Source organism: Balaenoptera acutorostrata, chromosome 1 (assembly GCF_949987535.1).
Source record: "Balaenoptera acutorostrata chromosome 1, mBalAcu1.1, whole genome shotgun sequence".
NCBI classification, from domain to species: domain Eukaryota; kingdom Metazoa; phylum Chordata; class Mammalia; order Artiodactyla; family Balaenopteridae; genus Balaenoptera; species Balaenoptera acutorostrata.
Genome location: NC_080064.1, coordinates 147,127,895 through 147,140,952, shown reverse-complemented (window position 1 = coordinate 147,140,952; position 13,058 = coordinate 147,127,895). Strand labels below are relative to the sequence as shown.

At 38.5% G+C, this 13,058-nt stretch overlaps 1 protein-coding gene across 7 annotated transcripts in view; it reads right to left on the bottom strand.

Annotated features, from left to right (window-relative positions):
• Positions 1-2,803: 2,803 nt before the first annotated feature.
• Positions 2,804-13,058, bottom strand: part of SWT1 (SWT1 RNA endoribonuclease homolog) — a 113,704-nt gene continuing 103,449 nt past the window's right edge. For all 7 annotated transcript variants that reach the window (XM_007166962.2, XM_007166964.2, XM_007166967.2 and 4 more), the window contains one exon: positions 2,804-6,320. In XM_007166962.2, the coding sequence (XP_007167024.1) occupies positions 6,191-6,320 (130 nt within the window). In that variant the 3' untranslated portion in view covers positions 2,804-6,190. The remainder of the gene's footprint in view (positions 6,321-13,058) is intronic.

The following is a 13,058-nucleotide window of genomic DNA, read 5'->3' as shown; positions in this document are numbered from 1 at the left end:
GAAATAAGGACTGATGTAAAGGGGGTTTTTTGGTTTTGTTTTGTTTTGTTTTCTCTGGGAAGACAAAGAGGCACACAGGAATCTAATGAGCCAACTGGGACAACATGACTATCCACTGGCTAACCTGGGTGAGAAGAAAATTAGGTTTTTTTTTTTTTTTTTTTTTTTTTTTTAAAGTTACCCTGCTCTTTCTTTTTATTTATTTATTTATTTATTTATTTATTTTATTTTTGGCTGTGCTGGGTCTTCGGTTCGTACGAGGGCTTTCTCTAGTTGCGGCAAGTGGGGGCCACTCTTCATCGCGGTGCGGGGACCGCTCTTCATCGCGGTGCGCGGGCCTTTCACTATCGCGGCCCCTCCCGTTGCGGGGCACAGGCTCCAGACGCGCAGGCTCAGCAGCTGTGGCTCACGGGCCCAACTGCTCCGTGGCATGTGGGATCTTCCCAGACCAGGGCTCGAACCCGTGTCTCCTGCATTAGCAGGCAGATTCTCAACCACTGCGCCACCAGGGAAGCCCAGGTATTTTTTTTACAAATGTTCCACTGGGACTTTGACCCCTTATTTCACTCATCTATCCCACAGAGAACCAACAAGAAAGGAAATCAGTTCGCCTGGTGGGTGTGTAGTTCCTGACTATCACTGGTTTGGTTCTGGACTAAAACTGGGTTGGCAGATTTGAATTTGCCTAATATGATGAATATTTTAAAAATAGATCTGTATATGTTCTGTTTATTTAGCACAAGGAGATAAGAAGATTTTAGTAGGGGGAGTCAGTGTAAAATCCTTGAAATCACTTCTCAATTCCTATGTAACATGCTTAATGCAATAATATGTGGGAATACTTTGGGTCAAAGTTTACCTATATTACCATTGATGCCAAACAGGTAGTTTGGTAGCTAAAATTATGTTAAGTATGTTTTGAATATAAGAAGGTTTCATAAAGAAAAAAAATAGTGTTCAGTGACCAGTTCTGTTTATCCACATTTAAAAGGTAATTTTTTTTTTTTTTTGAGGGAAGGAGAAAATAGCATAGCCTCAGCATAAATTAAAGAATTTTTTTTTTTAAACCAGTATGGGTTTTGGAATAGTTTAGAAATGATATTGGTAATAACCACTCTTGTAATCAATAGTAATAATGCACAAAACATACTAGACTAGATCCCTAAAAAGAGTAGCAAAACTATAAAATACCTGTTTGAATTAACAAAACAATTGATTATACTCAAGTATAAATCACAATAAATTCTTTTATTGTGATTTTCAAGGATAGGGTTTTGATTTTTGGCTTCTAGTATGTCTTAAATACTTTACCATTTTCACTGTTTCAGAATTCCTTACATAATCATATTTTAGGAAAAGACCTGGATTTGGGAATATAATTAGTGCTTAATATATTAGGTGTACACCCTATAATCCCTCCAGATCTCAGAACTCTTAACTTAAAACTGAAGTAGGCAACGGAGAAAGTCCCTCTAGGACATTACTGTAATTCCAGAGTTGCCTTTAGAAGACTGAGTCACAGAAAACACGGTCTCTATAGTATTAGTCAATTTTTTGTAACCTACTTTGTTTCAAAAAAGGATTTGAAGAGTCTCTCATTGAGACTTAAGATACAGGGTAAATTAACTGAGTGAAAAAAGAGGAGGAAATACCAATATATGAATCGAATATATCAATCTCAAATACTTAGTAAGGCCAAGCCACAAATTTGGTCCTGTTAACAGGAGACCTATTAAATAAATTATCTGAAGGTTAAAAAGCAATTACTGTGAAGCATCAGTTTTCTTAATAAGACCAGAAGTTTCTTAAGAGTCTTAAAAATGATAATGATACATTGAGCAATAAGTAGAGTACATAAAGAGAGGGATGTACTCAAGTGCATATCATGGGTTCTTTAACTTACTGTTACTAGCACAATGGCCAATAAAGTACTTAGGCTTCACTGTTAGGAGCTCAGTGCTCTATTGGGGGTTTGAATAAGGGTGAGAAGCAAAAGCTCAGTTATTAAGCTGAGTATATACAGGGTTGATTATCTTGTGGAAATACAAGAATAGATGGCTACACATTTGCTCAGAGAGAACAACAGGACTAATACAATTTTAGCCTGGAAAAAGGCACACAGAATACCAAACTTCAGTGAGTGAGAGACTGAAACCTCTTAAGAGATGAACTGAACTGTCCTGCAAGTTAAGAATAAGAGTTGCCAAGTTTGAAGGCATCTATGAAACGTAATGGTGGTCATCCAATCAATAATTAACAGGGCCAGCTATCCATTAAGGCTACTCTCAAATCATGATAGTAAGATCTACCTTCTGCATTATGCAAGTGTTGTCTCTATCTTAACCAAAAGTGGTGCGAAGTCCTTAAAAGGTACAGGCTTGAAAGAAAATATCTGATAAGGGATTTGCATCCAGAGCTCTCTAAGCTCAATAAAACAATCCAGTTTTCAAATGGGCAAAAGGTTTGGAACAAGACACTCCACCAAAGAAGATAAATGGAGTCTAATAATAACATGAAAACATGCTTACTGTCAGATCATTAGGAAAATGTAAGAAGCAAAATGACAACTGGAGCTCTCAAATTGCTGGAGGAATTACAAAATTGTAAGGTCAGTCTGGAAAAAGTTTGACAGTGTTTTATAAAGTTAAATATCCTATGACACAGTAATCCCATTCCTAGGTATTTATCCAAGTGAAATGAAAACGTGTTCTTACAGAAACCTGTGTATGAATATAGCAGCTTTATTCATAATCACCAAAAACTGAAAATTCAAATATCCTTCCAACTGGTGAATGAACGGAAGGGTACAACAGTACAATGGAATACTACTCAGCAATAAAAAGCGAAGTACTTATTGATGAAACAACACGGATGGGTCCTCAGAAGCATCACGCTAAGTGAAAAGCCGGCTTCAAAAGCCTCCATTTGTGTAGCATTCTGGGAAAGAGAGCTACATGGCTAGCAGACACATCAACGGCTTTCTGAGATGGGGATGGGAGTTGCCTACAAAGGGGGACAAGGGAATTTCGAGGGGCAATGGAACTCATTACTTGAGTGTGCTGGTGATTATGGGATTGTGTTTGACAAAACTCAAAACTACAGTTTTACACCTGAAAAAGTTTTGTCTTTCTAGCTTAACCAAACCTTTAAAGGAAAAGCCTTTTTAAAAAAGTCTAGGACATGTCAATATTTTACCTGACTAGAAATCACATCAGGGAACCGTTCATCCCCACTGGCCATGCAAGGGTTATGTACTGAGTTATTGTAGTTCAGCCGATAACCACTAGTCTACAATAGAGTTGTGAAGGCTAGGATATTGAATTTGGTTTGTAGTTAGAAACACTGAGCCATGTTGGTAGCTGAGATTTGAGTGTCTTATATTACCTTACCTTCTAGGTTCATAGCTGTAAATTCTGCTTAAGCTCATGGAGTTGCTTATTTTCACTGGAGTGGGGTTTTCTGTTGTTTGTTTGTTGGCAAAATGGCTTAAAGAGCCACCAACTGGGAGGGAGACTGGACTGTCAGTCCAATCTAAATCAGAAAAGGAGTATGGGTGGCAGCACTTCCTAAGTGGAAGATGCATTTCATTATTCAATAGTGAGGTATATTCTCTCTAAGAAGAAAAAGGTAACTTCATCCCACCTCACACGGTAGGGAGCTAAAAGGCTCCAATAGATAGGTGGGCTTGGGGAGATGTCACATCAGGAGTATGAACAATGAGAGCTAGGTTCTTAAGGGAGACCACGACACTAAATAATTGTGGATCAACCCTGAAAGGGTGAAAGGATTTATGTTTTAAGATGATGGCTAAAAGATCAAGGAAATAAAGTTTCAGGTTTGTCTTGTGTCCCCTGTCTTTCATATGACAGGCAAAGGCAATGATAGGAAAGTGAAATTAATCCATCTGTGAAGTTCCAATCTGTGCAGTCCCAACTGCCCACTGCAGGTCCTAACAGGAGGACCCAGTAGGGCACAACAGACTCTAAGTCTTTAGCCAACTTTTCTTTGGCTCAGAATGCTGGAAGAGCTGTGGCCTGGCCAAGCCAGAGGACCCTCCCTGGTCCTTTCCAGGAGGAAATGGACTATCTCGTGGAAGTAAGCTGGAAAAGGCTAGTGTAAAATGGTTCCAGGAACTTTGCTGTCATAATCCTCAGGGATGCTTCTCAGGAAGTTATCACCAGCTCCTCACTAAGGCAAGACTTTATGTAGAGAGCCCTTGCCCTCAAGGGACCTTTCCCATCAGTCCCTTCTGGTTCATGGCATGCTTATGAAGCTTCTGCCCAAAATATAATAGCTATGTATACTGAATGGAGATTTTAAAACCTGAAGTTCTAAAGATATGATCATTTCCCATGAAAACAAACTTATCAAGGTAGGGCTTATGATCCTTATGTCAACTGAGTTACTCCAATCCAGAGGCGAGACCCAGAAAAGAAAGAGCAGGGGATGGGAGGAAAGGGATCCCTCAACTCCCACACTGGACTGTTAGAAAAAAAGTATAAATTAAAGTTTAAGATAAGAAAAGAAGGCAACAAAAAGAAGGAAAAAACCCAAAAAAACCCTGACATTTCAAAGAAACAAACACTAAAAAAATTTTAAAGAATGTCTTCTAAAGATAAAAACAAGACTAGAAAGTTAAAAAACATTTTCACGTATCAAAATAAATATTTAAAAAAGGTTGAAAATTGACAAATTAACAAAGTGAAAGACACATAGATTAGGATAAAATTAAAATCCACACGCATAGGGTGAAATACGTATAAGTATTCAGATGATAGGAGTGAAAAGAAATTTCCTAAAAAGATAAGAGAGAAAAAGGGAGGTAATGAAGCACAGCAGGGAGTTCCCTGGAGGTCCAGTGGTTAGGACTCTGCGCTTTCACTGCAGTGGCCCACCGTTCAATCCCTAGTCAGGGAACTAAGATCCTGCAAGCTGCGACCAAAACAACAACAACAGCAACAAAAACAGAGCAGAGCAAAACTCAGTAACAACTAGAAGCAGCAGAGGGACAAAAGTCTGAAGAAATCTTTGATAGGAGGAGGGGATGCTTTCTTGGCTCCTCAGGGAGGAAAAGGAAAGAGGCAGACAGCAGAGATGCTCTGGCAGCTTCTCCTACCCAGGCTCATACCCCTGAGGGCACTTTGAGCCCCAGGAGGAGGTGTGGCTTTCTAAGCAAACAAAGCTCATCGGATCCTTCTTCCTGCTAGTGGGCATCCTGCATAGTTCTCTTTCATTGGAGGTTCACTTTTATAATCATACCTGTATGCAGTTCAGAAACAAAATTTGGAAGTAAAATGAAAAGCAAAATCACTAAAAATAATTCACTGCTTTTTTAAAAAAATAAATTAACATTTATAATAGAATACCAAATTAGATTTAATCTAATGTATTAACAAAAGCATAATATACTTTAGTAAACAAGGATTTCCAACTTATGGTATAACTAAATAAGAAGTCAGTTAAACACTTGGTTTAGCCAGGGGCAAACATCAGCCACTGCTACCTGATAAATCCATGCTGTTTCACATTTACGAGGACACTGAGCAGAGGGGTCTCCCTGTTTTTCCCATGAGAAATGCACTGAAAAGTGACAAGGCCAGGGAAGAAAAGAGGCCACTGTAGCAAGTTGGAGCTGAAGTCAAAATTCTACTTCCCTTACCTTGGGGGATGTGGAAGGGATACGTACGTATTACTTCACCAGGTCTACATGGAAGACAGTTTGATCATAAAACAGCCCAGGGTAAGATTTCTCTTGTGGAATATGGTGAGCATGGTCATGTCCTAATTCTTTCTTGAGGTTTGGAAACGTCTCTGGTCACAAACCCATATTTATTGTTGAGAGAGACGCTAACACTGTGTCCTGGGCCTTCCTCAGATGCCGCAGTGGCTCTTGCCCTAAGATGACCAAAAAGATGGCTCTCCTTTCCTTAGACACACTGGCTCAGTATTAGGAGTAGAGGTAGGGAAGTAAAGTCAACCTCAGACGAGTTGAGTTCACAGTTTATCCCACAATGGATGCATTAGAACCTCAATGAGACTGTCGGTAATAGGCAATCATCTTTTTGTGCCTATGAGACATTGACATTTGAGACATTTCTTGCAAGTCTCCCGGGTTTGGCACAAAAGGTTGAAAGCTACTCTGTTGTTCTTGAAGACAGATGCAGTTCCTTCTAAGTTACAAAATCAGCACTTAGGTTCTATAGTTGAGCATGTCTCCACACCATCCCCTGTTTTTGGCCTCCGTATAGACGGAGGCATTGCACTGTTGCATGGTATGTTCCATCTCAACCAGCTGGCGGCATCCGATGGCTAACTTTTCCCTAGGGGATAAAGAAATTTTATATCACTACAAGACAGCTAGTCAGATAAATGAAAAAAATCTTAATACAACAGGAGAACACTGGGATTTGAAATACATTATTTGATATTTGAGAGCGAAAATGCCAAAGTTATGGATCCTTAGCCCAAACCAAACAACATGGGAGGATAAGCACTTAGCAGCACGGGTTCGCAGACAGTCAGCATGGAGATGATTCTGGTGCAATTCCTTAATTCAGGAATAGAGGTTCCCATGGCAGACCTGCTGTCAACAAGAACGCTGTGGAGGAGATCACATATTTTTGTTTGATTTGGCTTGGGAGTCAGAGAACAGGTAACCTGGAGGATACTAAGAGGGCGCACCTCCAGACAGGAACAGACGCTGGCGAGGGGACAGGACGTTGACAGAGCGCCAACTCTTACAGAGAACTGTCAAGATAGGTAACCTAGCCATTAACAAATGCATACTAGATAATTACTCTAAACCAGAGGTGGGGAAGCAGGGAGTAAAGGCCTGATATCTGCCATGACTACTCACAATTTTATCTAAGATGAAGCCCGGCTGGACTCTCAAAAGCTGACAGGAGGCCTGCAAGCTGTGAGATCTTTAAGTTATCGGTTAGAGCACCAATCCATTATACATGGTGTCTATAGAGTTCAAATCTCATGGAAACCTATTTAAATCTACTGAGAGATGGTCTACATAAGCTCACAAAGAATAGCCAGTACCCAGTACAGCATCTGATATATAAGGTGTTCAAGAAATGGCAGTTAGGAAAATTACACTGTTACGACTTCTTTGGCTTCTAAGATTGCTCTGAACCATCTCTCCAGAGTGTTGGGGAGGACTACTAGCTACCTTTTCACACTACCCCTCCTCTGCCCCTCCAGCCCCATGGATCCCTTGATGTAGGGTACAAAGGAAAAAGAAGTCAATCAGAACTCAAGGACTAGGATGAGAGCTAGTAGCGGCAGCAAAGTAAATACACTATATTTTGAGCAGCCTCACTTCCTGAAGACGCGTGGCTTCCCGGGGCTGGCTAAAACCTGACTTTTGGCTTTGTGTTACTCTAGTCCTCTTTCCTGTATTTAGAGTGCTTAAAATCAGTGTTATGTTGTTGCCAGTTCTTTACGACTGCTCAGAAAATGATTTTCTGAAGACCCTAAGAGGTCCAAAATTGGAGAGATGTAAAATGTTTTCTTATAAACTTGAAAATGAAATAAAAAGGGCAGGCCCCTATTCTTGTTCTTGGTTACTTATTCCACATGTGGAAGAAAATTCCTTTAGTAACTAGACTTTTAATCTATTTCGATGTCTTTTCTTTTTCTTCTCCTCTTTTTTCCCCCTCTCATAGTTAAGAGGAGAGCCCTATCCCCTCTTTTCATCCTAATGGCATTTCGTTTTATTTGTGGGAGTCAGCATTCTGACAATGGATTATCACCTACAGATTTTGTTTCCTGCATCAAGTTGTCATTGCTGGCTGAGGAAAGTACCAGGTGTTTTTCATCACATGTGTTGGGTCTATACTAGACTATGAAGATAGGAATTCTTGAGTTCCTTTTCCCTGTGGATTATATGCAGAATGGCAGAATATCAGATATGGCAGAATATTAACACTTTTGTCTACCATTCTGTAGCATCCCCAGTGAATCATCTCACCTTGCCTTTCACCTCTTGGTGATGAGATATTTACAACTGAGAGAAAGGCCATTACATATTTTGGTATCTCTTAATTGCTAGAAAGTTCTTCCTTTACATTGAGCCTTAAAAAAATACCTATCTGACCTGTCTGCCTAAATTAAAACAAAACAAAAAGTTGTTATCCTTATTTCTTCCAATAGTACAAATATTTTATGTCCCTTATAGTGACCCTATTTCTCTTTTCCAAACTAAACAATCCCAACTCCTAATCCTTTCTGGAACAAAGCTCAAGACTGGAGGTTGCTTCTAGTTCTGCAATTCTATATTGCTCATGAAACTTCTAAAGAACTGCCGCTGTCTTTCTAAATTGTCCTATTATGAGTATCAAACTTAATTTGACCAAATCTCAGATGGGTCAAAATAACTGGAAATTTGATCAGATCAATTAAAAAATAATTCCAGTGGTTATCTGACTCATTTCCATAGCTAATTTTGTCAAAGTGGCATGGCAGTAGTTAATTTAAGTGCCCTAACTCCAATATTTGATGCAGTTTTTCCAAAATCCTTTTTAGGTACAAGAAAAAAGTCTACAATGGATATCTGTTTTACAACTCTCTCAATGTTTCTATACATTTGCAATGTGCATCTCAAATAAAGGAAAAATGGAATACAGTGTAGTGCATATAAAAACAGTATATAAACAGTTTCTGATTCAGAAGGACTGGGCTGGAGCCTTAGAGTTGGCATTCCTTGCAAGTTCCCAGGTGGGGCTGACACTCAGGTCCAGGAACCACAGCTCTAATGTAATCTAGAAGATACTACCATGGAGCCAATTCCTGGAGTCAGAAAGCAGTAATCCCTGAAAGCACCTGCTGGAAGGAAAACGACGCTGCTCCTGATACACATGCCTCAGGCAGCATATTATCTGGATACGCCAGGTACTTTACGGAGCTGATGTCACAAACTAATGTGCATTTCACATAGAAAAAATGACCTTAGAGACTTGTCTTGCAAACATGCCAGAACCTTCTGTCAAACAAAGTGAATTAAATACTGTTCCTAACTTACTTCTCATATATGTAGACGATATCACATAAGATATTTGTTTGGTAATCTGTTTGATAACCTTGTTATAAGTTACCATCCTGGATTTTCTGAGCAAACTCCTCATCTGCTCAGGGTAAGCAGTGCTCAGACCCCACTGGCAAGAGCAAAAGCTATAACAAAGAACCTACAAACTACAGAAGACAGAAAACACTGATTTATACATATAAACACCAAGGTTCTACGGTGTCATGGAATTCAACTTTTGATCAAAGTTACTTTCAATCTGAAACCTTAATTACTTGCTTTATCAGAACCTACAAAATAGTTTTCTGTTCTTGAGCTACTTAATTTCCTCCCTTTTGCAATAAATATGGTGTTGGGCACATCAATAGCCCCTTCCTTCACAAGGAACACTTTACAAATCAAAAACAAAGATTAGCAAATTCAGACAATCTAAGTAACTGTCTTTGCCAAGTTAAATCATTCTTCTGTTTTCACCTCTGAGTCACAGGGAAACTCTGCTACCTCTTATCTATTGTGTTTGGCTCTGTGTCTAGTATAAATTACTGAAACAAAAAGAACCTCTGTCTTCTGGCAGCTTACATGAGCTGTGGAGTACACCAGAGGCTAATATGGGAGGGACCACTCACTGAAAATATGGCAAATAATTTCAAAACAAACAACAGAGTAACAAATCTAAAAGCTAATAACCAAAAGCCTGTTGAACAGCAATCCCCATTTTCCAATGCATTCAAGATATTAGATGTATTTGATTTCTCTTAAAACTCACACTTTTAGGATATAAGAGGGAGCTTATTAATTAATATCATAATTCAAATCCCTGGCATAGTAAGTGGAAGGAAAACAAAGAAGAGAAAAACGGGTACTACCACTTTAACTTTGAACATTCAAGCTTGACCCTTGCACCCCTTACCCCTGCAAAAAACAAACAAACAAACAAAAACCCAAAACCTCCAAAGTATTTAAACAGTAAGCTGAAGTCAAAATAATTTTAGACATTTGATTGAAACCATCCTGCAAGGGACTCTGTCCTCCAAGTTATATATGGTGAGCTTTCTTCACCTTCAAAAGTATCACTAAGGTTGGAAGACATATTTTTGATACAAATCTCATGTACACAAACCTTTAAATGTGGATTATCTGTAAAGATATATAAATAAGAGTACAACTGATTAATTGAGAGTCTGAATATCAGGGTAAAAAACCATTTTCACCCCCAGCTACAATAGATAATGCATGCCCCACTGGCTTCAGATTTTCTTAGAAAACTTATTTTAATCTAGTGAGTGAGTGAATTTTCATAGTTGTGCTGCCTAGTAACATTTGTGTATGATTATCAACCCTAGTGTCTTGATATCATCAAATATATTTATCAATCTAGAGTTTTACCAGTAGAAGCACCTTGATAATTAACTTTGTCACCATGTCTGCTCATACAATTTTATAGCTACACAAATATATCTGCAAATTACAAATGGCAAATAAACTGTGGTTTAGTGATACAGCGGCACATTACACAGCAGTGAAAATACCATCAGTTCTGTTACAGCTCTTGTTTAGAACACAAGAATTTGTTGCAACACCATTGATACATTAAGGAACAATTTGAGCACAACAAAAATTTCGTATTTTCTTATACAGGATTTCAGCAGTGAAAAATGCTAGATGAACAGAGAAAACTACACTGCAGCTGAACCAAACTGTTTAGGAATACACACAATACACACATGCATGTACTTCAAACACGTACCAGCTACCTCAGCTTTCCTCCTGTTATGAGCCACATCTCTTCATATCTGGTGTTACACCCTTATATCCAATTTCAGATTCTACCACATCACACCAATCCACAGGCTACAACCTTTCCTATGATCACGTCCATAAGCAAACTTCACCTTCTTTTAAAGGTAAAGTGTCAGATTTATTTTAGGACTTATGTAGTTTTTAACCATTTAACATGTGTAAAACTGTGATACTATCTAGATTAGGTTCCTATCTTCTTTTCAATGTCCCTTATTAAGTTTTCGAGTGACGTACCCCAACTCCACCTTTTCTATGAAACCTGTGGCTTTTATTGCATGAATTTGCATTGTTCAGTATGCAGTATGCAATTTGCATAACAGTGATACTTAGGAACACATATGTCATGTTATAACAGAACTGAGTGTAAACTGACTATTGCTCCATGCCTCAACATGGATGAATCTCAATGTTGAATTAAAGAACAATACGAAGAGGGCAGACAGCAGAAGCAAGAAGAACAATTCTGCAGCCTGTGGAAGGAAAACCATATTCGCAGAAAGACAGACAAAATGAAAAGGCAGAGAACTTTGTACCAGATGAAGTAACAAGATAAAACCCCAGAAAAACAACTAAATGAAGTGGAGATAGGCAACCTTCCAGAAAAAGAATTCAGAATAATGACAGTGAAGGTGATTCAGGACCTCGGAAAAAGAATGGAGGCAAAGATCGAGAAGATGCAAGAAATGTTTAACAAAGACCTAGAAGAATTAAAGAACAAACAAACAGAGATGAACAATACAATAACTGAAATGAAAAATACACTAGAAGGAATCAATAGCAGAATAACTCAGGCAAAAGAACAGATAAGTGACCTGGAAGACAGAATGGTGGAATTCACTGCTGCGGAATGGAATAAAGAAAAAACAATGAAAAGAAATGAAGACAGCCTAAGAGACCTTTGGGACAACATTAAGTGCAACAACATTCGCATTTATAGGGGTCCCAGAAGGAGAAGAGAGAGAGAAAGGACCCGAGAAAATATCTGAAGAGATTACAGTCGAAAACGTCCCTAACATGGTTAGGAAATAGCCACCCAAGTCCAGGAAGCTCAGAGAGTCCCAGGCAGGATAAACCCAAGGAGAAACACGCCGAGACACATAGTAATCAAATTGACAAAAATTAAAGACAAAGAAAAATTATGGAAAGCAACAAGGGAAAACAACAAATAACATACAAGGGAACTCCCATAAGGTTAACAGTTGATTTCTCAGCAGAAACTCTACAAGCCAGAAGGGAGTGGCACGATATATTTAAAGTGATGAAAGGGAAAAACCTACAACCAAGATTACTCTACCTGGCAAGGATCTCATTAAAATTCAACAGAGAAATCAAAAGCTTTACAGAAAAGCAAAAGTTAAGAGAATTCAGCACCACCAAATCAGCTCTACAACAAATGCTAAAGGAAATTCTCTAAGGGGGAGACACAAGAGAAGAAAAGGACCAACAAACACAAACCCATAACAATTAAGAAAATGGTAACAGGAACATACATATTGATAATTATCTTAAACGTGAATGTATTAAATGCTCCAACCAAAAGACACAGGCTCGTTGAATGGATATAAAAACAAGACCCATACATACGCTGTCTACAAGAGACCCACATCAGACCTAGGAACACATACAGACTGAAAGTGAGGGGATGGAAAAAGATATTCCATGCAAATGAAAATCAAAAGAAAGCTGGAGTAGCAATACTCATATTGGATAAAATAGACTTAAAAATAAAGAATGTTACAAGAGACAAAGAAGGACACTACATAATGATCAAGCGATCAATCCAAGAAGAAGATATAACAGTTATAAATATATATGCACCCAACATAGAAGCAACTCAATACATAAGGCAACTGCTAACAGCTATAAAAGAGGAAATTGACAGTAACACAATAATAGCGGGGGACGTTAACACCTCCCTTACTTCAATGGACAGATCATCCAGACAGAAAATTAATAAAGAAACACAAGCTTTAAATGACATAATAGACCAGATAGATTTAATTGATATTTATAGGACAGTCCATCCAAAAACAGCAGATTACACTTTCTTCTCAAGTGCACATGGAACATCCTCCAGGATAGATCACATCTTGGGTCATAAATCAAGCCTTGGTAAATTTAAGAAAACAGAAATATCAAGCATCTTTTCCGACCACAACGCTATGAGATTAGAAATCAATTACAGGGGAAAAAACGTAAAAAACACAAACACATAGAGGTTAAACAA